Below are 26,710 nucleotides of genomic sequence, written 5' to 3'. Positions count from 1 at the left end.
TTGAAGAATTCTTATGACATGCTGATAAAAATTAAATGCATCTTCTGTGGCATTTAAAAAGTTTCTCATGTTTTTATTTTAGTGAAACTTTTCAGTCTACTTGATCAAGAAAAGTACTTGATTATAAAGATGTATACATTAGCATAGAAACATATCATGGAATGGCAATCATAAAAAAAAAAAAATTAAAGGATGTGATCCTGTTTCCCTTTATAATACCTAAGAATCTAGCCCTGAATCTTACTCATCTAACATAACATTCCTAACATAAATAGGCTTGAAAGGGTATGTTCATTTGAGTAAAGTGAGGAAGATTGTGTGCTAGATCCATTGAGAGTTATGGAAAAATGAAACAGCAAAGGAAACCAGGCATTTTACCTGAATTTATTTAAAATACATATCATTCTCTGTTATTAAAAAATATGTTAATACCCCTCAATATGCAAAGAAAGTATTCATAACTTAGGGAATATTTATTAAACATACATAAAAATCAATGTCTTTCAGTTCTATGAATTATCAATTCTACTTTGTTACAGACCAAATAATTGCAATATCACTATGAAATAGTTTATTTATAAAAATCTATTTACCAGTTATTTGTCAAATCACCTCTGAAACAAGAGGCACGGTTTCAACAGACATTGAATTACATCCAGTCAGATTTTGTGGGGAGGGGGTGTGCGGGGTGGCAATACCATCATAATCACTAATGAAGATGTACGATAGCTTCAAGTGTGAGTAGGCACACATCACACAAGTGAACAAAAAGCTTTGAATTCACTGTATTTGCAGGGAGGCATAAAACTTAAAAGAAGGATCAATCAAAATCTCAAAATGGAATACAACTTATTACTTCACTTGCACTGAAAGAACAATTAAAATACTTTAAACACTGTGGGCAAGATGATGCAAATCAGAGTAGCTTCATGGGCCTCAAAAGGGTTACTTTAGTTGGCAACAATGATGCTATAGTAGTTTATCCCTAATAGTAGGGCTGGGTGAAGCTTTGGTAGCTGATTTAATTTGGAGGAGATTTGGCCCAATTCGGGGACCAAATCTCCAAATAAAAATCGAATTGGGGGACCAATTAAAAGCACTGAATCTATTCGAAGCATCCAAATCAATTCAGGAAAGCTTTGGAAAAGATTTGGCCGATTCAGAGATTCAGCTATAGACCAAGTAGGCAGCTGATACATCTGCCTCCATCTGGTATATCTTTTGGGTTTGGGGGAGGGAGGAGGGATGACCCGTGGGGGATGGCAGGGATTGGGGCTAAAACTGGGACAAGCTGCCTATCCAGGGTGGGGGGGTGTAGGACTCAGGCATGGGACGCAGGCGTGGCAGTGCTGGGAGTGGGGGCTATGCCCTGCTGCCGCTTGCCCAGCCAGGACAGTGGGGCCGGATGCAGCGGTGCTCTGGGTGGAAGGGGGCAAGCAGCAGCAGGGCATAGCCCTACTTGCCGCTTCTCACAGGCCTACCTAATAGTAATCTGCTGCTCCTTTTTTAAAAAATTCTACTTTGTTTACCCCTGAAGCTTGATACATTTATGCTGGACTAGCTGTCTGTCAGTGGTTGTCAACCTTATTAGACTCAAAACAGCCCCTGTTAGAACTTGCAGCACCCCTTGGAAAATGCCAGCTCTTAGCTTTCACTCATTTTTTTACTTTTGGACTTTAGAAAAATACCATATTTACTCAAAACCAAGATGGGATTTTTTTCCCCATCTAACATGGGAGGTGAGAAAGCTCCTTGTTTTAAAGTACAGAGTATAGAGTACAGAGAGGGGAAGGCAGCTGTTGTTGCTCCAACTCCAGGGTTGGGGTTGAAGCTGCAGATGCTGTCCACCTACCCCCACCCCCAGTCACATCTTCGCTACAGCCCCTCCTCCAGGGAAACCAAGTGCTTCATGTACTGGGCTAGAGTGAGGCTGACCTAGGCAAGGGGTCACAGGCAGCAAAAGGGAAAGTTGTGGGGAGTTGCAAAGTAGTGGTGCAGGGGGGCAAGTGAGAAGAGGGCAAGTGGCAGGGGGTAAGGTGTTAATGGATGCAGGCACTGTGGGGGGAGGCAGGTACTGGGGGAAAGAAAATAGCAGGAGGGCCAGGTGTTGGGGTGGGGGGGGCAAGCACCAGAGTACACAGGCAGTGGGCAGGCAGGGCTAGTGTAATCAGCAAAGGGGACAAGTGGTGGTGGGGAAAGTCAGAAGAAGGGACAAGGTGCAGGGGGTGGTCAAGAGCCAGGGATCAGGATACTTGACCTGCCCCCTACCACTGCTTGCCCCACTGTAGTGGTGGGGGATGAATTTATGATGACCTTCCAATAATTAGATTCTAGAAGTTGAACATTATGATAAGTTTATAAATTTCCACATACTGTACAGAATCTAGTTATTGGACATCACCTTGGATTGTGGTAAATATGGTAAGAGCAATTCATCTGTTGCAAAGAATACAGTAAAAGTAACAGTCACATTGTGTGGTGCCTTGTGTCACCCTTAAAAGAATCTTACAGTGCCCTGGTTGAGAAACATGCATTTATAGCCCAAAGTAGGAAAACTATTTGGATGGTCAAAGTCTTCAGCACGCCAATATTTACAGGATTGGAAGATTCTGATGAGTAATGATGACAGAAATAATATTTAATTTGTACTTATTGAACCCACAAGTTAAAGGTGTGATAAGCAAGTAATATGAATGGAGCTTTTTGACTGATTAATAGCAATACTACGTGGAAATGCTGAAATAATCCTGCCATTATGATATCAACAGTCCTTGAAACTAGGTTGGATTTGATTTCACAGTTGTTCCAGTTCTTCACATCTTAGTATGAAAACCTTCACCTGCAATCCTTTGTTCTTTCTTTTTAGGCCATTTTTTACATCTTGTTTAGGCCATTTTTTACAGTCTTGATCTCAGCCTGCCTACAATGGGCTTATTGGTACAAAATTCTGCCCACCATGATGGTCTCTGCAGGACCTTGCTGCCTTGTAGGACTGTACTCCAGAGATTTTTATATAGCTGCAAAAAAGAGGGGATTAACATAAACCAAATACATAAATCATTTATGTTTTGCATAAGTTAAAAGGTCCAAATAAAAATATTGGAATAGAAGTGCAGCTTTATTTCACGCTTTAGAAATAAACACAAAATAAAAATATGCATAACCATATGAAAGCCACAAAAAAAATTCCAACAACAACAAAAGCATATAGGCCTTGGAGCTTTAACTGCTATAAATCTACACTGCTAAACAGTTTTATGTAAACTGAAGCTCTGCCCTTTTAACTGCTATGAACCAGCATGAAGAAACAGGAGAGGAGTGAAAACTCTTGGGTTCTTGATGTTTTTTGGGACTTTCTTTATTGTGACTGGATATTAATCATTTTCACATGTGTAGTTACTAGAGGAAACATTAAATGAAGCCCTTTCTTATTATGTCCACACCTATAAGATTATAGCTGAGGAAACCTAATTATGTCTGTTTTTATCCTTATGTTTTTATCCTTTTATTTCTTATGTTTCTGGAAAGCTTTAGAATTTCTCTTCCAGATGTGGATGTTTATGGTTGAACATCAGAAATTCCTCTTTTATCTATCAGCACTTCATTAATTCATCAGACTTTTCCAGATTGTTATTTTATACAGCCCCCTTAAAAGGATTAAACGAGATATAAATTCTGCAAAAGTCCATTTTAACAGTGTGGGCTAAGTTGGGCACTAGTCATGCTATACGTTTTGCAATTTGGAATTATCTGACAATTTTACATTTAATTTAAAATTTAAAATTTTAATACTATTATAGAAATGAAGAGAAGAGAAGCCATCTCTTCAGATAGTATCAATGAATATATAACTCTAGATATGTCAAGGGACTCCTGAAGAGCAGGGTCCAGAAGACCTGGGGAGTGTCTGCCCTGCGTGCCAAGCATGCTGTCCTTTTATTCTCTGCAGAGGCTCCGCCCCTGAAGTCAACCAGACCTGCAAGGTGCAGTTCTAAATCAGGTCCAGGGCTCTTTGTCCCTCCCACCCTCCAGGCGAGGCAGGGCAAGCCTCTCCCCGCTACTACCTGATGGGTGGAAATACTCTGCCAATCAAAATTGCCCTCCTCTGAGCCCATCGTGCCAGGCAAAGAAGTGAGGCCACCACAGCCACAAATGAGCAGGCTTCTTACCCATCAGAGGGGATGAGGTTCGGGAACAGCCCACACTAGGACTAATGGGGACAGACCAGTTTGTCACCAGTATATGACATGATTGAGTCCAGTTCCTTTTGCACTAGTCTTATTACAAAAGCATAACTTACACATTTCCCAGAACCCTTTTCCTCACATTTGAAGATCTGGTTGATTTTCTTTTTGTTAGAATGCAGAAATTATGTCATTTAAAAAAGGTGTCCCTCAAAAGTTACTCCATACTGGGCTCAGGTAAGTCCACTTATAAGTAAGGGCTGTTCATTAAGGGCAGTCACCAGAAATTTTTTCCAATCACTAGTAACCACCGATATGACTCAGGAACTAGAATTAGTCCTTAAACCTGGAATGAGAACTGTTTTTCCCTTTGTCCACCATATAATACATATATTAACTCTCTAAAAACATTATGCTATTCTCTATGTCTTGATCACATAGCAAGCAATAAGATGTAGATTTCAAGAGGTAGAAGTCAAAGTATTGAAAAGTATGGGTGTGCTCTATTTAACATTCCTTTCTTGACTTCTTGGCAAACACCCCACAGTATGGAAATTTGATTCAGGCCCATTCCTCACCAGCAAACCAGTTTAAGGGGACAACTAGTTATATTATAGTTATCCTATAGCTTGGTTCTGCTGAATAAGCCCAGATGAAAAATAAGAATATCAGTTAATGATATACATACTACTTCCTTTTGTTTTTTTATTAATATTTTTTAAATTTGTTTCATTAATATTTCAAGGTCTGTTTTGTTGTGTACACTCATATATGTTGAAGGTTTCAAAACAAAACAGACTTTAAAATAAAAACAACAAAAGAAAGGTAGAGACAGATCCCAAAATAACCAACATCTTAATATTTAGGGTATTTTCACAGATTCAAGCTCCTACTCTGTCTGGTTTGCAGTAATGAAGTTAGTTTCTGCTTTAATCAGTCAGTAGCGACTTACTAAACATTCATGGAGCCACAAAAAAGAAAGGAAACAGAGTGGGGACATGAACTAGGTAAATGCTGTAATCAGGCCTATTGGCTATTTTGAGCAGCTCTGTCTACCACTTGGCCAGATTTTCTATCCTTGACCCAAAGCATCTTCACTATCAAATCTTTTATCAAAACCGATATATTTCTACAAAAAGTCTCTCAAACCTGCTGGCACTCATCAGAACTAACATCACGTCATGCTTTTATCTCACTGCCGACCTAGGTTACAACTCTGAAAGATCCATTGCAATAGAGTGGTTTGATAATGCTGTTTGCTTCCATGTGTCCAGAACAAACTGCAGTCAGGGAACACTTTTTTCCTTTCTACTTCTGAAGTTTTTCTCTTTCCACTGATACTACTGTCTCCAGCCTCTGGTTGCCATTCCCCCAACCTATTGCACACCATCCTCTTTATTTATACCTTCTCTCCCTCCCAAATTCTGGAAATTCAGATTTATTCTTTCTGGGGGGCTGTAAATATACCAGGGCACCATTAATTAGGTGGGAGGGTTATGTATAGACTTTTAACTGCATAAATAGTCACAGTCATTGTACAACTGTTTGGGTTAGTATGGCTCTGATTCCTAAGTACAGGACCTGAAGGATGGAAGATGTCTTTATGCTTCTTTATGCTCTCTAAACCATTCTTCTGTCGTTGACCCAGAAATCAAGAATCACAATAATATTACATCCTGCAGTGGCTAGTAACTGGCTCAAAGGTTTATTAGGTGAGCTGGGAATAGCTGCAGAATGTCAGTGTCCCCTCCACTCCAGTAGTGCAGTAATGTTGGGAAGTGATGTCAGGCTGGTTGGCTCAATGCAGTGGCAGGCAATTATTTCAGGCAGAGGGGTACTTACCCAGTTTTGGCAAGCTGTCGAGGGATGCATGGGTAGCCCTGCCCCTTGACAGGTGCCCTGCCCCCTAGTCACCATCTTGGGACCAATAACTCAGGGCCAGCGTCGGTGGGGCCCATAGTGGAGTGCAGGCTGGCTGGGGTCTGTGGAGCAGGGCTGGGCTGAACCAGCAGGGAGAGGGGGGAGCTGGTCCGGCCCCATAGAGCCCCTGCTGGCCAGGACCCTGTACTCCTGCTGCCCTGCTCTGGGCCCCGCCGGCGCTGGCCCCAATTCACTCCCAGTGTCCCCCAGCCCCATGGTACAGGCGGGGGGCAGCACATAGCCCTAACCCCCTGCTCCGTGGCAGGGAATGAGCTGGTGTTGAGCATGGGGAAAAGTCCCCCCCTGTGGCCTGCGTTCCCTGCTGCAGCTGCTTGAAGCTGGCGTGGAGCTGTCCTGAGCAGGCACAGGTGGGGGCTGGGGCGGACAGGCAGCAGTTGTTTGCAGCTGGCCCAGGTTCTGGGTAGCTTCTGACAGATACAGAGCCTGGGCTGGAGTGCAGGGGCTTTGGGTGGGTGGCAAGGGGCAGCAGGGCTGGGGGGCAGGGGCTTTGGGTGGGTGGCAAGGGGCAGCAGGGCTGGGGGGCAGGGGCTTTGGGTTGGGGACAGGGGCAGCAGGGCTGGGGGGCAGGGGTTTTGGGTGGGGGCACAGGGCAGCAGGGCTGGAGGGCAGGAGCACAAGCAGGGCATCCTGAGATGTAACCCCTCCCCTCATCTTGTTTTGAGTAGATACAGGCAGCCCAGTGCAGGCTGTAAGCAGCTGCAGCAGGGACTTCCTGGCACAGGGCAGCTGAGGGGCCGTTTTTCCCTGTGCTCCTCACCAGCTCCTTCCCTGCCCTCCCCACTCTCTTACCTGAGGTTTCAGCGCAGGGCAGCCACGGTCCCTGGCCAGCCCTAGCTGGGGCTTCTGGCTGCGGTGTGGGGCTGGGGGACCCTGCTCTTGTGGGAGCCAGCTGGGCTTCCCCTGGGTCCTACTGCCTCTTGTTTCTGTCATTAATGGCAGGAACCAAAGACAGAGAAATATTAATTTTCAAAATTTGTGAATGGCTCTGCGGGCCAGATAGAATGGCCTTGTGGGCTGGATTTGGCCCATGGGCTGTATTTTGCCCACCCCTGGCTCAGTGACACAGTGGAAATGCTTCATACCAGAGACTCCTCACTTGAACAAAGCAGAGCTAAGGGACTGTAGTGAGGGCAATATCCTAACCCAGAGGTACTTAACTTCTGGCCTCTGGGACAGATCCTGTCCACGGCTGCAAGTCTTCTGGCTGTGGGGCTGCTCACAAGTCTGGGAATTTGGCATGGTGGCAGGTCCATTTCTGGTGGGGCCCACTTCTGGTACGAGAAGTAGAAAGGGGGTGGTACCATGCCCCAGGGCCCAATTTGGCCTGCAGGTGGGCTCCAGGCCACCCATCTGGCCTGTGGTGCCAAAAGGTTGAGCATGTCCTAACTGGCATAAGTCCATCATTGCTAAAGTAAAAGGAAATAAAAGCTATTGCTTTTAAAAGTCTCTTCTCTTCTGCTGCTTCCCACTGTTTCTAGTATTCTCTGTATGGTAACTAATGCAGTACAGCCTACTGATTGGAACACAGTTTAAGTCAGGAACTTAATCTGGGAACTTAACCCAAGCTCCCAAGTGGTGAAAAAGGGCGGCGATTTGACTGTAATGGGCTGCTGGAAGGTTTAATTTACTAATATTTGCTAATTGCTACGAGAAGTTCGTAAGAGTTTTGGAAGAAAAGGCATGGTGGAAATACAAATTCAAAAAATGCCACATTTTACAAACAGGCTGAAGACATGAACTGTTTTAGATGTAATGCTAGTACCTTACAGAGTGTCTAATAAAAGGACATTTGCCAGACTCAGTCAGTTTGCTAGCAGCATGATATCAAAAGTGAGCATCAGCATTCCCTGAACCTCCCACATACACCAGAAATTCCATTTTGATTTGAAACCAGGCTGGCTTTACTTGTAGCCTGGAATACAAGACATATTGTTGGATGCTGTTAGGAAACATCTTTTTGCCTTGGAAAAAAATATTTTTAATACTTAACAGATTGAGTCTGAGCATGACCACAGAAAATAAATTAGGAGCTAAGGCTTTCATTTTGCATAGATATAAATGCTTGATCTAGGAATAGGGTGGCTCTTTCATTCAGATTACTTCATTTTATATCACTGATCTCTCAAGCAGTAACCAGAGAGTGGAACAAAACAAGTCCATCTGTCTTCAAAATTCTGATGATGCTTCTCATATAATTTTTACATGGTGTCTGCATAAAATAAAGCTGAAAATACTATGCAGATTTCCTGAAATGGAGATGACCATTTAAAAATGTTATAGAAACATAAACTTTAAAACTTTTTTTTTTTAGAAGGAATAAAATGTTTTTAAAATGGGCTTTACTATCAAATGGCATTGAGCCAGGTGGTGCTGAGGCCTTGTCCACTGAACTGGGGAGGGGCGGGGAGGGGTGGGGAATTGATGCAGAATCAGTGGGACTCAGTCCACTGACTTCAGCAGGCTTTGTGCCTGGCCCAGTATTCAAGAAACTTTCACACTTCTTTACGTATACTGTACATAGACAAAGCAATATAGGAAATCCCTGGGGAGCAGGGCAACAGAACAGGATTAGTAAAGTGGGGAAACAGGCTGAGAAGGTGGGCAATGGCGACACGTAGGGGATGCAAATGGATGCACGTGCACCCTTGAGATTGGCGGTGCAACCCCTGAGATTGGCTGCCACCGATGCTGCTGGCAGCGCCTGCGGGCAGTCACCGCTCGCCATTCTCCCCTCCTCACCAACAACACCACCAGCTGCATCTGCGGGTGGTCTCCAATCGCCAGTCGGCACTCGCCGTCCCCCTGCCTTGCCACCGACACCATTGTGGCCACCTGTGGAAGCTCCCTGTTTGCCGCTGCCCCTGCTGCCATTTTCTGCAGGACCCCACCGTGCCCCCCTAGCCTTGGGAAGCATGCAACGTTCATAAAGGTGGGAATAATAATACTAGGTGCTCTGTGCTCCATCCAGAAAACTACTGGAGGCATTCTGAATGTGTCCCATCACTCTCTGCTGATGTACAGATCTGTATTTCATTCTTGTCTCTGATCTATCATTATTAGGCACAATAATTCTAGCCATGGGAGAACTGTACATTCTGCTTTGACCAATCTCAGACATTTATTGTAATAAGAAAACTTAAAATCAAAATGATTTAAACATTCTGATCATGATCTTATGATATTATATCCAACTGTAATATAGGCACTTTTCCAAAAGCCTTTGCTCTCTATTGGACCAAGGGAGAGACTGACTCACATAACCCTTATTTAATTTGGCAAGTACAGAGCAAACTGCTTCTAGGGGTATCTGCAAGTCAGCAACACATCCAGGTCTCATAGCAGAATGCTATTGCTAGAACAGGCGCTGTGACACTAATGCGAAGAAACACATTTTAAAATCTTGGCTAAAGTGTTTCCAGGCAGTTCTGGGTGCCTTTGATGTTCAGAATGTGCTAAGCCAGGGATTTTCCCTCTCTTTAAGGAGTGTGTACTCTTTATGGTGGCAGCGGCTGGATGCTGGTGGGGGTGGGCAAGGGTGGTGGAAGCCAGATGCTCAGTGGTGGGGAGATTGCATGTGGTAGCGGCAGCAGCGTGGGGTGGTGAATGGTGACGGCAGTTGCTACGTGTGAACTCCCCCTGCCCCCCACATCTGGGTAACTCCTAGCACTTTTCCAAGCACGCCCGGGGGTACGCATACCCCAGTTTGACAACCTCTGTGCTAAGCACTCACCCTCTGAAACCTGGGGCCCCCTCCTGGTGTTTCAGGTTGGCTTGCCAAAAGCACTTGTTACTTTTGAAGGCGCTGGCCTTGTTTTAACAAACTTAGTTTGAAGCTGAGTTAATTTTTTGTGAAGCACTTGAAGGCCCTTTAAATACTCTTATTTGAAGGCAAAACACAGAGTTGTTATAACTGGTCACTGATGTGTTTTTATGGCATTCTTCAAGCTAAGAGCCATCTCAATCCTTTACAAGGTTTTTACTGACATCTTAAATACTGATTGAGAATGATTTTTTGCTGTGATGCAATGTAATTCCTACTTGGAACAAGTTTTAAATTCACTTTTCTCTTACTATATATAACACTTTCACCAAACGTCTAAAAGTGAAGATGAACTTTCATGTTAATTAGGTCCATAAATGACACTAAATTTGGGGGGATGTGAACATCAGTTAAGTCACTGGAACAATCTTAAGCTATTTAGAAATGGAGACAGAGATATGAGCACAAGTTTCAAACTTGAAAAGTAAAGAGAATAATGCATCTGGTCAGACAATCTGAAACCACAATATTCAGGGGAAAAACTCACCAAAAGCACAGTTAAGATGAAATATTGGCCTCAAAGTCAATGGGAGTTTAGTCAGTGAAGCCAGGATTTCATTCCCAAAGTGATAATGGATGGCAGATTAGATTAACTGGGCAATATAATACAGAAGTAAAAAGCAAACAAAAAAAGCGTAGTCTAGCTTTGGGGTCCATATGCAGTTCCATCATGGAAACTGAACCAATGAGTTCAGGAATCAGAATGAAGAGAAAAATTAGGAGGAAAGTAAAGTTCCTCCAAAGATTACAATATCTAGAAAATAGATTTTTTTTCAAAGAATCATGAAACCCATTTCTCCATAGGATTTAATGTAAATACATATAATTGGTTCTGCACAACCTGCTGCCTCACCCTAGGCCCCGCTGGTGCCCGATTGCTGCAGGCTCAGGACAGAATCCATGCCCTGCAGGTGAGTGCATGACTGGAACAGGGCACAGGCTGCAGCCTGCGAGCAGGGGGAGCTCTGCAAGCTCAGCCCTGTTGCAGCCTGGAGCGGGGGACAATGTGCATGTGTCCTGCCACCCCGGGTCCCACGCTTACACCCTCACCCATGCTTACGCCCCCCACCCACCCACCCCTTCTTGCTGCCACCACCACTGGGGTTCTTTAAATATAATCATTTTTAGTTCTGGGTATGCAGGGATTTTCACAACAGAAAACATCCTGAGTAATAACATATGATTTTTTTTACCATATATTGGAGCTGGTATAAATTGTTGTAGATCAACTGAAGTCAAATTAGTTGCAGCAGCATGTACCAAGGGACTATCTCCCTTATTTCCAGCCTGTGAAACTTCTTCAGCATAAGATATGAGTACGCTTACAGAAATACCATTTCAATGAATGGTTTTACAAACACGGGGATGTTATTTACCTCTCCATCAGATCTGCCAATAGGTGAGTTCAGAATGAAGTCAGGAGGAGCAATGACATCAACCAAGGCAACAGCATCATCTTTCAACTGTTCAAAAACAAAGGGCATAATTTTGGAAGCTCGTATTGATTTCTATAGTTACCTGTAAACAACAGAGAAGCTGAATTCCTGCTCTAGCTACCAGTCAAGAGTAATTTAAAAACTTACATTTTAAAAATTCATTTATCAATTAAAACCATGTAGATTCTTTTCCCCCTTGAGATGAAAACCCCGACAACATTCTGTACTTTACTGACTGCTTTTAAGACATATTTTCATCTAGGCAGTACCATAACATATTAATTTTGTAATTCATTCTTTTAAATAAATCTTCAGGAATTTTCTTCTTCATAATTTCATACATTTCTTGGGCAAAAGTACGTCAGTTTGAAAAAATGTGTGTTGAAAGAGAATAAAACATAGCCAATATTTATGAGCCAAGATGATAACAAAAGAAATAGAACTGCTGTCAAGTGTTTTTACTGGCTCGCCCCTTTAATAAACTTCAAGGCTTCAGATGACAAATGAAACCCAGAACAATACCTGCCAAGCATTTTCTCTAAAACATGAAATATCACTTTATCTAGGCTCTTGGTGAATAACCCTGAGGATTTAACCCACTATTTATGCCACTAACCTGCCCTGTAAGAAAAAAAGCTGTTGAGTTGTTAAAAGTATAGTGTCTAGTCAATGAGCTCTTGAAGTGTAGAATAACTGGTAACGTTTCTTTTTGGTATTAGTTTTATATGCTATCCAACCAGATTAAAACAATATTAGAAGCTTACCTTGGAACAAGTTCCAGAATAGCATTTTGGATGAACCTACTAGGTTGTTCACCTGAAATATATCCACCTGCAAATATATTGATGGAGAAATGAAACTGTGAAGTAAAATCAATTAGAGTTGTACTGATATATTCCTTTTACAAAACACACTATTTACTTGTTTAGCAGCACTGAAGATTATATACAGCCTCTTTTGGGACTCACAGGCTGCTTGCAAACTTAAAAAAAAGAGTGACACTTTGCTTTCAGCTTGGCACATTTCTGTGCCAAGCTTAGCGCATGCCCAGAAGAGGCACTGAGTTAGTTAGACCCAGTTCACTCAACATCTGTATAGCTTGGGCACTTGAGTGGGGCTTTTTGGCTCTTTCATCTAAGCTGATTGAATCAGCTATTGGATAAAAAAACCCAAAAGGCTCTGCTAAAGCACCTGATCTCTACAGAGGCTGGGTTGTATCTTGGTCAAACTAACATGCTTCTTCTTCTAGTATAGCACTGTTTTGTTTTATTTTGTTTTTTTCACGTCTGCAAGCAACCATAGCGATAGTCTTACTCATGACGATGCAAAACTCTGCCTTTTTCATGTAGTTTACATATTCCTCATTCTCTCCCACAGTGGATCGCATAGATGCCCTAACATTGTCTACATATTCTACATTCACTCTCACAGTTGATCACATAGATGGTCTAAGATCTCTATGTTTTTAAAGATTATAGATCAAGTTTTTTAATATTAACAGTAGAGGCTCATGATTTTATATTTAGAGACAAGGAAGGCCTATAGCTTTCCTTGTGGCCATAGGCCTGCCACCCAACTTTCATAGTATATAGGCCTGAATATCTACCCCATAGTGGTGCATAGTATAGACAATGAGAAACAGACCCTGAGTGGAATTCTCTCTTCTTGACAAATGTATAGAATAAATGAAGATTACAATTCAGGGCATTAGACGATGACCAACAGAACATATAGAGGGAATTGATCTCACCTTGATAGAGCACAGCCATATGTTTACTTAAAGACCATAGTCCATAGAGAGCACTGAGTTGCTTTAGTACAGGCTGGAGGGTAGATGGTGTGGTGGGATCATGAGTGTAATCATGGTATCTTTGTAAGACTGTATGCTCAATAAAAGCTATAGCTAATGAACGACAGTAGTATACCTTAAGAAAAAGAAAGGGAGGATTAGATTGCAAAGTTGTTATATAAATAAATGAATTATACTGAGTAAATCACAGATAGATCTGGAACTGCTTGTTTACAGCCAATATGTTGCACTGATCAAGATTGTTTCTTACATTCATTTTGCATTAGTCGTTTGTTTCCTATATATACTTAGTTGCAGTTGGTCTGGTTGTTTTAAATCTCTGTAACAGACAGGAAATATATAGAATGAATAAATAAATATATTATGTATTGTATATAGTCTGTTACAGAAATGTAAAAGAAAACCAAACCAATTATGGCTAACTTTATGTGCATGTAACACATTTAAAAAAAGCATATTCTTAAAAATGCAACTCTCTCTATAACTATTTTATGGCAGTGGTTTTCAAACTGTTTGGACCACATGCCCTTTTACCTGCAAAATATCACTGTTTGTACTCCCTACACCCAATGTATTTCTGCACATTCATTCCTTAGGAAAAGTGTCTACAATGATGTCAGTGCAGTGCAGTGCCATTATGGTGATTTGAATCACTGTCCCGATTCGATTCGGCTGAATCTGAATCCAAAGATATTCAGCACCAAATCTTATTTGGCTGTAGACTATACAGGCAGGCAGTGCTGGTGGGAGCAGCTGGGAGAGCAGCTGGACAAGGCCCAGCTCGAGGCAGCAGCCTGGGAGAAGCCGCGGGGGCTGTGGGGAATGATTGGGGAGCTGGGGGGTTGAACCAGAACCTAGGGAGAAGGCCCTGTTGATTCCCCCAGCCCCTGATCATTGCCCCCAGCTCCCCATTAGAATCCTCAGTTCCCTGTTTGATCCCCCAGCTCCCAATCATTCTCCCAGCGCCCCTATGGTTCCCCCAACCCCCATGGCTTCTCCTGGGGCTGCTAGCACTGCTTGCCTTGCCCCGGGGGGGTGGGGAGGGGACCACCTGGGGGAGCTGTTGGGAGAGCTGTGGCTTGAGCTGGCAGCCCCGGGAGAAGCTGCGGGGGCTGGGGAATCATCGGGGGCTGGGGGAAATGAACATTTGGCTCCCTCCAGCTCCTGGTTCAATCCCCCAGCTCCCAATCATTCCCCCCAGGCCCTTTAGCTTTTCCTGGAGCTGCCAGCACTGCTGGCCTCACTCCAGTGGGGAGGGAGCCAGGGGAGCAGCCAGACAAGCTGTGGTTTGAGCCAGCAGCTCTGGGAGAAGCTGCAGGGGCTGTGGGGAAATGATTGGGGAGCTGGAGGAATGATTGGGAGCTGGGGGAAGCACCTGCTCATTCTCCCAGCCCCTGATGGTTCCCCCCAGCTCCTGGTTTCATTTCCCATTTGATCCTCCAGCTCCCTGATCATTCCCTTCAGCTCCCAATCATTCCCCCCAGCCCCTGTGGCTTCTCCCAGGGGTGCCAGAACTGCCTGCCTCACTCTGCCGGGAGAGGGGAGAGGGTCAGCCAGGAGAGCAGCCAAACGAGCCGCAGCTTCTCCTGGGGCTGCTGGTTCAAGCCGGGGCTCGTCCAGCTGCTCCCATCAGCACTGCCTAGTGCCGGCCTGTACAGTCTATGGTCGAATCTCCGAATCTCTCTGAATCACTTTAGAGGCTTCCGATTGAATTCAGACAGATTAATGGGTCTCTCAAGTTGATTGGGATTCAGAGATTTGGCTGCCAAATTATGACGAATCTCTTCCAAATCGAATCAGCTGCTGAAGCTCTGCACAGCCCTAGTAAACATGGCCCACCTGGAAAACCACTGTTCTGTGGCATCCCAATGTCACAGTCTGATGTAAGGTTAAAAGCCACATCAGAACATCCTTAAACTTTGGGGGGGGAAGAAATATTTTCCTCAACAGCAAGACTTTAACTTGGATCAGAAAGTCATGATTAAAATCAGTTTTTTGGTCACAACCTAGTGGGTCTCAATATTCTGGCTGGATCCCTGAAAAACTCATTCTTGCCCTTCTCTTCCCCATACTTCCCATTTTATAAACACTCTCTTGTAGCCTTTCATTGTTCCCATCAATCATTTGGCCAAGAACAAATGGACAGGATGTCCCTCTGAGCTTGTTAACCTTGTTCAGCCAGCATGAAACATCACTGATGAGTGATGCAAAGCACTCCTCCCTTGCTGCCCTGGGATGTCTCCACTGAACTTCTAACCCCCTAATACCACTGGGACAGACCAGAAATCTCTTCCAGATCTCCTAAAGCAAGACTGAGCACTATTTTGCTTCTCTGCCAGTGGGCAGACAGCAGAGGCTTCTTCATGCCTCAGTGATTTCAAATCAAATCTGCAAGGGGCTTCAAAACTCCAGAGTGTTAATTGTTTTCAGATATTTTTAATGTACACAATTTGCAATAAAAAGCTGCCCTTCCCCTGCATAAGATGCAAAGAATGCCTAATAGCCCAAAGTATTTGGCTTCCTGAGTATAAGAAAGATGCAGAGCAAGACACATCTGTACTGTGCAGTAAAGAAACTTTTTTTTAACATACTAGGCCATATACCACTTTCCCAAAAGGTCTCATTCAGTGACCTAATAGATGCAATCTTAGTATGACTCATACTTCTGTTCGCTGTCAAGACTACTAAGGCAACACGCTGTTCTTGATTTGATTCAGCAAAACACTTCTCTCTTTGCCTGCTCCTATGATGCAGGTGGAGAGGGTTTATTCACATCCATCACTGGTTTTACCAAGTCCCAACCAGGAGACATCCTGGGGGGTAAATTGCTGGGAAAAGCCACACTGTCACTTCTTTGATACTGAGCTGAGTGTTTCTTGTTCTGAGTTTCAATGCACTTTGCAGATAAGGTAGGCTGTCACCAGAGAAGAGAGCTCTCTGGAGTGACAAATATCAAAGTATTCTTTACTTGGGGACAAGCCAATTTTATTCACTGAGGTTCCTGGGGTGTTTGGGAAGCTTGGGGCTGCAAGTGATGGTTTGAGCCTGAGCCATGTTTGGCTGCTAAGCCTTGTTGGGGAGACAGTACGTCCACCATTAGTGGATTGTAAACATTTCCTTTTCAGTCCCCAATGCTGTCAGCCTGGTATCTTTCATTACTGCATTTGAATTATATAAATTCGAGTTGGAAAAGATTGATTAGGTCATCTAGTTCATCTACCAGCCAGAGTGGGATTCTTTCCTACAGTATGTATTTGGCCATAAAAGCAGCATAATATGCAGATGTAGATGTAAAAATCATATGCTGAAGTAGATTTAATAGTAGCAGATACAATTTTCAGAATTGTTTTAAATTAAGAAGCACCATAATAGTGTGTTTCTGTATTTTTCTGCAGGGTACTATGTTTTGGACAAATTTTACTGATCATTCATGCCCTTTAGTTATGCTTAATATGATGCAAATGGATCTGAGTTCATTTTTATTAATTACTATGACTTGTTGCTTTATGCTTCTGGAAATTATATTCGAAGTCATTAAGAGATAAAAGTAAAAGCATTTGAGAAGTATGGATAAAAATAACCAGTAAATAAAAGTAAGGAATCTGAATACATTGCTACCTGGCTGTTGTTTCTTGCCTCAAAATCACTACATCCAGACTGTTTTTTCTGGTTCAACTTTCGGTCACTTTCTTGGAGTAGGTAACACACCAGCCATTTGTAGGCTGCTAAAGGAACTGAAAGAAAAGTAAATTTCCAGGTGGGAAGGAGAAGAAAGCTGAAACACCTGATGCTAATGTTCACACTGCTACATAGCACAAAAAGCATCTTCTGTATTCCAAACCCATATTAGTTTACAATAACACCTCCAATAGGAATCCACTTTAATATATCAATAAAAATCTTTTCTGATAGCATCACCACAAATAAAACAAAATGTGGTTAAATACATTTAACCTTGGTGAGAACCTTGCAGCGATACTGAGGAACCTGCTCTCTGAGCCAGCAGTGAATCAATGCCCCAAGCCTGGTTCTTTGGGGCCACTCTGGACTTTTTGAGATATATCAAGGATAGGCAACCCCCAGCACAGGAGCATGACATGCCAAGGCATTTTGCTTGGCACGTGAGCCTCAGGCCAGATGGCAGGGAAGGGGCTGGGGCTATGTTGCCACACCAAGGATCAGGGCCCTCACAGCTCCTCTGCCACATGCCCCTGGCATGCCAACACCTTAGAAGTCAAGGTTGCAGGTGTTTTTGAGACTCTGCCTAACAATTTTGCTGACTCCTGAGATACATTATTTCTGGTGACAGAGTTCTTTTCATTGGGGGAAAAGTCATCAGGTAGCTGACCGTAATTCTAATTCTAGCATAACAAACTGCTCGAACTTTGCCAGCTGATGTAATACACTTCAGGGCAATTGTAGTGCTACACAGGGGTTCCTGCCCAGTGCGGAGGGCAATCTCCGCTGCCCTCCCAGCCTGAAGACATGTGGTGGGCTCTGCATGAGCCCCCCAAAACTCCAAGGCTACTACAGCAGCCAGTGAGTTTGGGTTTTTTTTGGGGGGGGTCTTAAAGGGCCGGGAGCTGGGGTGGGTGGGGCAGCCATGGGGGGAGGTGGGACAGCAGACCAGGGTTGGGGGGGGCTGAGGGAGCAGGCAGGGGATGGGGACTGGCAGGAGTCCCCCCATAATCCCCTTCCCCCTCCTCCAGCCCCCTCTCCCCTACTTACCAGCTCCGAGTCTGGCTGTAGCTCCCTGCTGCAGCAGGTGGCGACTGCCCGAATCATCAAAGCTCTCCAAACCTTTTCTAAATCTATTCGGAGAGCTTCAAATCGATTCGGACCTTTTAATTAGTCCCCTGATTCGATTCGGATTTGGAGATTCAGCCGCCGAATTGGGCCAAATCTCCTCCGAATCCAATCAGCACCCGAAGCTTCACATAGCCCTGCTACTCAGGGATACCTGAGCAATCTCTGAACATGCTGGCTTAGGGAACAGAAACAATATAGCCTTCTGTTAGTCTTCTGATCAGGGTAAATCAGTGTAGGCACTGTGCTATGCTAACACAGCAGTAGTGTAACTGGGGGTGGTGACTGGGGCAGGACTGGGACAAGGGCGTGGGAAAGGAACATGTGAAAAATCAATTGCTGAGGAAGGTGTTGGTAGCCAGCCGTGCTCTGTGATGATGGTGCTAGGGCACAATTGCCTTGTTAGGCCTCTAACACAGCTACTACTGTGTGCTCATAGAGCTATTCTGGTCCCTGGGCAGAATTTAATTTAATTTAATTTGCATATCACTACAGAGCACTGCAGTTGTTCATAGTAGATCAATGTATGATCTTGGGGCCAGTAGATAGCAATAAAGGATAGGTGTAGCAGAGCTGTACTCTTCACATTGCTTGCCCTGACTAGGGAGGTGGGTGTGGGCAGCCGGTAGCAGTTTTATTAGTGGTACTGCATACTGTTATTCCATCACCCTACTCCAATTTAAGTAGGAAGTGAAATAATTACTTAGTATATAAGCTTATTAATTTTTAAGTACTTTGGTATTTTTAGGGAAGGAATCACCACAACAAACACATGCAAATTTTGTTGATAAATCCTGATTGTCTAAATCCTAGCTAAAGTCTTAGCCAGTAATATTAAATAAATCTTATTAAACAATTAAGAGAAATACAGATTTACAACTGCAATCCTGATGTTTCAACAGGAAAGAGACAGAAATGTGCAAAACAAAACATCGTGTCAGGCAAGCCACCTTCTTCTTCTAAGCCTTTGTATTTCAAAGATAGTAAGATGTCAAGTTTTTTCTCCTAGTTATTGTGACATTATCTCACTTGATATTCTGCATCATTACTAGGGCTTCAGTAATCACAGAACTTCAAGTCAGCTGGTTGAGCACTGATGCTGTCATTACATTCCAGGAAATAAGCAGACTGACTGTTAATGACATGTACAAATTAAGGCTGAATTTTTACCCACAGAATAGTCCCAGTTTCATAGACCTACTTTTGTCTTGATTGTCCATGCAGACCTTATTACCTTTTCAATTTCTCTACCAAGGGCCAATTTAAGCAAATGGCAACAAAACAGTGGGAATGGTACGAAACATTATACTTGAGTTGATCAGAGCAGAAAAAGACAAGAAAACTGCTGAGGTTTTTTGCTCAATATTACTCTACTTTCTCAACCCAAACCAAAGATTACTCTATCCAAACCAAAGATAACATAGTGACATCCTTTAATATAAGACTGCAGGAAACTGTTTTAACTTCAGATGCATACCATGGAAAAAATGTGCCCTGGGTAGCCATCTCTCACTTTCCCCCCAAGCTCCTCTTCTACCCCTTCTTGATTGCAGGAACAGGAATAGAACGGAGAGCTGGTGAGTTTCATGGGCTGCAAAGTGTTCAGGGAATTGTAGTCCTGCAGACTGATAGTGGAGTGTGCTGCTGCTGGGGATAACTTTCACTCCATTTTTTGCCATCAAAGCCCATGTCCAGAAGGGAAATAAAAACGCTAATATGGCAGCAAAAATGGGGGTTAGTTCAGCAAACTCCAGATCTGTAAGTCGTTCGAGAATGTAGTACTTCCCCAAGTCAAGACTCGTCACAGGCAACACCAGAATAGCCTCTTGATGTCTATCTTGGTAAGAAACCAAGAAGTGAAGATCGGATTGAAAGTAGGCGTAAAACCACCATATAATGAAAAGATAATTCTATCTGGACCTCAAATTGGCCCACCTCAAGTTGTGAGGGGATTAGTTCACATTTTAACCTGAGTTGATTAATTCAGCCTTCACCCTTTTGTAGTGAAAAAACCCCTCAGCAAATGTCAACAATGACACAGAAAATAAATATTAGCACTTTTTTCACACTGCATATTAGGGCTGTGCTTCAGAGTAGCTTTGCATGAATATTATGGGTCTGGAACTATTTGTATTGAGAAAGAAAAGAAAATGATTACCTGAAGAGTTCATGCAATCTTCAGCACTAGAGGCTATAAATTTTTGGCTCAGAATATAATGGTAATCTTCCAAAAAGTTTACTGTTCCAAAAGGGGATTCAATAGGCGCTTTATCTGAAATACAAAGGAAAATAAATTGATTTGTTAAAAATCAGAGTATTTGGAGGTAAAACAGTATCTGGGAGCCATGGTTGTTCTTTCATGAGAGGCCAAGTGCACGGACGGCAAAACAGTTAGTTTATTATGGATAATCCAGCTGAATGAGAACAGGTGGTCAAGGCCTGAGAAGCTGATGTGGCTGCTTTTGTGTCCAGGCAGATTCAATCACTATCAGCGGGTTTTCCAAACATGGAGGATTTTGGTTAGTGTCTGTGAGAGCAACATATTCGCTGGATAAAATACTACTGAACAACAAAACAACAATGGAATAATAATAATTATTGGGCTAGGATATATCCATGGTATCATAATACACACTTACACGTAGTGATTTCTCATGCCCTGAGTGGTTTCAGTAAAATGAATGACATGTCCCCTGGAATGAGGCACCATTACCTTTAGGAGAGTGATAGAATCTAAGCTTTATGGTTCAGGTACCAAAATAGCTGGAGCCTTCCTGAGTACAAAACTTCCAGTGATTTCCATTAAACTTCTAGGAGTCTGAATACTTAGCAGAGGTGGCCTGAGGCCCTAAAGTATTTTTGTTGTGTTATTTTTTCATAAAGTATATCTAAAGCAAAGAACAAAAACTGGCTACCACAAAGTCTAGAAGTTAGGGTGACATATAACTGGAATGCAAATATAGCAGGGGTCATAAAAGCTGTTCATGAAGTACCTAACATTGGATTTAGGCTAGATCAGTGGTGCTCAGCCCTACAGGGTGGATGAGTGTCACTGTGCCAACCTCTAAGTGCCACATCCCATACATGAGGCTAGGTTCATTGGCCAGATCCCCTTCGCAGCATGTATATGACTCTTCATGCAGAATCCACCAGTAGCATGACCCTGTGCACCTGGGCAACTGTGTTCACTAGTTCTGGCTGCAGAGTGACTATGTACTGGCACTATATGGCACGTGAGGCTATGTCATCCAGAGCATAGGGATTCTGAAATTTGCCAGTGAGGGAGCTGTAGCAGCATAAATTGCCACAGCTCTGGGAGCAATTAATGCTGCTACTGTTACCTGCTGCTAAATTTCTGGACATATGGGGAGTCCCCACTGGTCAGGTGACAAGGCTCCACAGGCTGGAAGTTGAATACCTTCTGTCAGCATGAGATTACATCCTAATCTCATCACTAAATTATCAACAAACCCAACATGAAATGCAGAATTGCCCACTTACCTTGGTGTTTCACAGTCACCCAACTCAACAAGTAATTGCTAGTTTGCTGCAGCAGGACATTATTGTCTCCTTCGTATGTGCAGTTTGGGTCATTCTCATTGCGGATGTCACCTAGACGATTCACTATAAGAAACAAAAAAGTCACAGACTTCAACATCTTGCAACCTACCCAAAATGTGATTAAGAGTAAAAAAAGATTTAACCTGTGATCAAAGGTAAAAAGCAATTGATATGCTATACAGGATGGGCATTCTTACATGTAGTGGGCTCTAAAGAACAACCACACGGTTCTGAAAACAAACACAGGAGGGTTAATTTTCAAAAGTATCCAGTTTGTGAGTATATTTTTCATCTGCAATAGCAGTATTTGCATTTCTGGACTGAACTCAATTTGCATGTAAAACTTGCCAGTTCTGGCTCCACGTTATTTGCTGGTCCACTACTCCATGTTGCACCAGGAACTTACTCTGTAGAAGCATATTTTGCAGGTCCAAACTGAATATGTAACAAGGAAGACCGACCCAAGGCCCCCTGAAAACTTCTCATCATAAATATCTCTCCCCACAATAACAACTGTGATAAACAAGAGAAACATGTTTTATCTGACCACATTTATACAGTGATTTGTAGCTTACTGGATAGGTAGCCATGTCCTCCACAAGCTTCTCGACACTCCTGTGCTGCCTGCTGTGCAGTCCAGGAGGCCAGTGGTTTGCCAGCAGCAGCCAAAGCATGAAGTTCACGTCCAAGTTCAGCCTTGTGGAAAAAGAGTCACAGGTAAATTATGCAGTAAGACAAAAAAACACACACAAAAAAGGAGAGCGAACCCAAAATCTAGGTTTAAAAAAAAATGTATTTCTGTTTTAATACAATACAAACACCAGAAAAACATATATACCAACTGTACATGTAAGTCTGAACTATACAAACAATAAACAATAAATCTGGGTGCCCCCTCTAAAATCATCTTTACCCTCTAAAATTGGTGGCAGCAGGTTCCTGTCAAGGCCAGGGCAGCTCGTACAACTGCTGTGCCTTCTCCCCAGACACCCTTTGGGAACAGGTATGCGGCCCTGGCTCCCCTGGAGGTGAAGGCAGAAGAGCAGATCCCCAGAGTTATTGATGCTGCTTGACCTACAACATGGGCTGAGAAGAAGTAGACCCTGAGGAGGAGGAGATGTAAAGTTCTGGTCATTGGGGACTCCATCCTGAGGAGAACTGATGGTCCAATCTGTCACTCTGAGCCCTGGTCAAGGCAGGTCTACTGTATGCCCGGAGCAAGGATTCGGGACATCACAGAGACCATCCCAAAAATCATCAAGCCCTCTGACTACTACCTGCTGGTTGTGATCCATGTGGGAACAAATGATGCATCCAAGGGCAAGCCGGACAACATCATGGAAGACTTTGGGACATCAACGGGGGGGGGTTGGGCGGAGATACTGTGGGTCAAACTACAAGGGGGCATGGCGAAAGAGACCTTACGGTGGGTGTCTACTACAGACCACCTAACCAGGGGGAAGAGCTGGACCAGGACTTCTCCGGTCAGCTTATGGAGGCCGTTAGGTCAAGGGATGTCATTGTCATGGTTGACCTAAACTACCCACACATTTGCTGGGAGGAGCAGACAGCCAGGTCTGACTGCTTGCATAGGTTCCTGGCTGTATTACAGGACCTTCACGTTATCCTGGAGGTGCACAGCCCCATTATGGGTAACACCTTGCTGGACCTGGTCCTGGCCATTGGGGAAGACCTGGTAAGGGGACTGCAGATCCTTTACCACCTGGACAATAGTGATCATCACCTGCTGGATTTCATTATCCAACGCAGGGTGTCAAGGGCTTATAGCAAGACTAAAGCCCTTGACTTCAGAAGGGCCAACTTCAACGAGCTTTGGAGATTAGTGGGGGAGACACTGAGGGCCCAGAAGGTAGAGGAGATGGGAGTCCATGAGGGATGGTCGTACTTTAAGGGGTGATCCTCCAGGCCCAAAGGGTAACAGTCCCTGAGAGAAGCAAGACAGGTAAGAGTGCTCAGAAACCCCCATGGCTCAGCAAGGGCATTCAGCAATGCCTGAGGACTAAAAGGGTGGCGTACAACCAGTAGAAGGGAGGGGCTATCACCAAGGAGGAGTACTCCTCCTCGGCCCATGAGTGTAGGAGGGCTATTAGGAAGGCCAAGGCAGAGATGGAACTCAGGCTAGCTTCCAGGATTAAGGACAAAAAGTCCTTTTTCAAGTACATTGGGAGCAAGAAGAGGGCACCAGGCAAAACTCCAGTGGTAACCTTCTGGCTAAGCCGATATTTTTAACAGTTTCTCTGCCTCCGTTTTCTTGAACAGGGACTGGGACATCCCTCCTGCCAGAGGTAGGGACAATGTCAGAGATAGCTCTGACAGGCCTTGGGTCAGCGCAGAGGTAGTTAGGGATCTTCTGGAAGGGCTGGACATTTTTAAATCTGAAGGTCCAGATGCCCTCCACCCAAGGGTGTTGAAGGAGCTGGCGGGGGTCATCATGGAGCCCTTGGTCCGGCTGTATGAGTATTCGTGGTCATCTGGCCAGGTGCCAGGGGATTGGAAACTAGCTAAGGAGGTCCCCATTTTTAAGAAAGGGAGGAAGGAGGACCCAAGTAACTATAGGTCCATAAGCCTCACCTTGGTGCTTCGGAAGATCTTGGAGAAAATCATCAAGGAGCACATCTGTGGGGGACCAGCAGGGGAGATCATGCTCAGGGGCAAGCAGCATGGGTTCATCAAAGGCAGGTCTTGCCTGACCAACCTGATTGCCTTTTATGACCAGGTAACTAAATCCTTGGATGATGATGTCACCGTGGACATAGTCTTTCTATACTTTAAGAAGTCCTTTGACACTGTCTCTCACCTCATTCTCATTAATAAATTGTGGCATTGATGCCTACACAGTTGGATGAGTAAAAAAACTGGCTGATGGGGTGCACCCAGAGAGTAGTGGTGGACGGGTCGTACTCAGCCTGCTGAGATGTGAGCAGTGGGGTCCCCCAGGGCTCAGTCCTTGGGCCCGCACTGTTTAACATCTTCAACAGTGACTTGGATGAGGGGGTTGAAAGCATATTGTCCAAGTTTGCTGATGACACTAAGATGTGGGGCGAGGTGGGCACACTTGAAGGGAGAGAGAGGCTGCAACTAGATTTAGACAGGCTACAAAAGTGGTCAGATGAGAATAGGATGGGGTTCAACGTAGACAAATGTAGGGTGCTGCACCTTGGGAGAAGGAATCCACAGCATACATACAGGCTGGGGAGTTCCCCTCTTGAAAGCACAGAGGTGGAAAGGGATCTTAGAGTCATTATTGACTCCAAGATGAACATGAGCCGCTAATGCCAGACCGCAGCCAGCAAGGCCAGCCATAGCTTGTCATGGACTCAAAGGTGCCTCACAAGTCAGTCCAGGGAGGTGATACTCCCCCTTTATGTGACATTGGTCAGGCCGCAATTGGAGTACTGTGTCCAGTACTGGGTTCTGCACTTTAAAAAGGATGTGGCCAGCCTGGAGAAAGTTCAGAGGAGGGCCACCCATTTGGTGAGAGAGCAGCAGGACAGGCCCTATGAGGAGAGACTGAGGGACCTGAACCTGTTCAGCCTCGGTAAGAGGAAGCTGAGAGGGGACCTGGTGGCTGCCTACAAACCCATCAGGGGAGATCAACAGCAAACAGCCTTTTTCTCCCCAGCACCACCTGGGGTGACGAGGAACAATGGTAATAAGTTGATGGAGAATAGGTTTAGGTTAGAGATCAGGAGGCAATATTTTACAGTTAGGGTGGCCAGAATCTGGAGCCAACTTCCTAGGGAAGTGGTCCTTGCCCCTTCCTTGGGCAAATTCAAGAGGAGGTTGGATGATCACCTGTCTGGGGTCTTGTGAACCCAGCATTCATTCCTGCCTGTGGCAGGGGGTCAGATTAGATGATCTGTTCAGGTCCCTCCTGACCTTAGCTACTATAAAACTATGAAACTATAAGGTAAAAGAAAAGAAAAGAAAAAGTTAAGAGGGAAGGATGGAAGAAGAAAAGCATTCAATGAGTTACCAAAATCTAGCTACCAAATACTGCAAGAATTCCTTCCAAATTGCACTAAATTCTTCAAAGCAGTTAAGCCTGCCCACCATGACTCTCCATAGATGCTAGCTATGCCATCTCATTCTACCAGATTACAACCTTTGGAGATGTCCTACTTGTCTAATGCAGCAATATACCTCTGCATGTTACAAGTAAGGCCCTCTGTAAGAATTGCAATTTGGGAAAGATTCAGTTTGAACTCCTTGGGGATATACCCAAGAACACATTTTCTCCTTACAAACCAGCTCTGTTACACATTGACACTTTAAGCATATCAATTTCATAACTCAGGGCATGACTTCCTGTATGAATTAATGTAATACAGCATTTAAAATTCTATTGTGCCCAAGCCCCATCTAAGGGGCAAGGAATTTGTGAGTGTCCCAGGAGCAAAGCAGGAACCTGATAGTAACTGAGTTGCAATCTGATTGTAGATTCCAGCCTCACACCAGGGGGGATATAATATGTAACATCTGGGTACTTTGGCTCAGATGTACTGGCTGATATTTAAAGGAGAGAAAGCCAGAACTACCATTACCCACTACTCACTTTTGGTTAACAGATGCAGGAGAGGAAGGTTGCATCCCCATGGAAGGTACTTTCTACTCTGTGACAAGTCAGGGCCATTCAAATTTGATGTGACTGAGGGCCGTCCACTGTGTGGGCCATACACTGTAGGGTTGGCTCCCTCCCTCCAGGGGTCCCTCTTGTGTGGTGCAGACTGTATCAGTTTTGTGTGTCCCCCCTCCTCCCTTTCCCCTTCCACCTACTGCCCTCTCCCAAGCCCTCCCTGCTGCATAGTATTGGGAGAGGCAGCTGCAGAGGGGTCTGAGCCTCACATTAACTGGTTACAGGTCATGTGCAGCCCACATGCTCCCAGTTAGACAGCCCTACTTGGGTAATCCCCAAGAATTGAGGCCTGTGTCTCTTACACAGGCCTGTAAGGAGGCTCAAGACTAAGGTTTTAAAGCTCCAGATTTTCAAAAGAGGGTGAAATGGGGGCGCTCAATGATGCTCTATGCTTCTAAGAGTTGCAGAGCCTGAATTTGCGCTGATCTTTGGGGTCCAGCTTGGAAAATTTATCTTGTGTTTCTATCATATGAGCTACAATGAGCTTATAGGAGA

The 26,710-nt window shown here is 44.2% G+C and overlaps 1 protein-coding gene across 1 annotated transcript in view; it reads right to left on the bottom strand.

The window, feature by feature from the left end:
- Positions 1-370: 370 nt before the first annotated feature.
- Positions 371-26,710, bottom strand: part of ACOX3 (acyl-CoA oxidase 3, pristanoyl) — a 73,020-nt gene continuing 46,680 nt past the window's right edge. Inside the window, exons 11-18 of the mRNA XM_090035508.1 lie at positions 22,134-22,254; positions 21,499-21,621; positions 20,156-20,269; positions 16,810-16,925; positions 13,132-13,306; positions 12,154-12,212; positions 11,322-11,408; positions 371-3,017 (exon numbers count right to left, since the gene is read on the bottom strand). Of these exons, the coding sequence (XP_089891634.1) occupies positions 2,898-3,017; positions 11,322-11,408; positions 12,154-12,212; positions 13,132-13,306; positions 16,810-16,925; positions 20,156-20,269; positions 21,499-21,621; positions 22,134-22,254 (915 nt within the window). The 3' untranslated portion in view covers positions 371-2,897. The remainder of the gene's footprint in view (positions 3,018-11,321; positions 11,409-12,153; positions 12,213-13,131; positions 13,307-16,809; positions 16,926-20,155; positions 20,270-21,498; positions 21,622-22,133; positions 22,255-26,710) is intronic.

Source organism: Crocodylus siamensis, chromosome 2, assembly GCF_052110815.1.
Source record: "Crocodylus siamensis isolate JL-2025a chromosome 2, ASM5211081v1, whole genome shotgun sequence".
NCBI lineage: Eukaryota > Metazoa > Chordata > Crocodylia > Crocodylidae > Crocodylus > Crocodylus siamensis.
The sequence above is the reverse complement of the archived record's forward strand: the minus strand, read 5'-3'. Positions and strand labels throughout refer to the sequence as shown.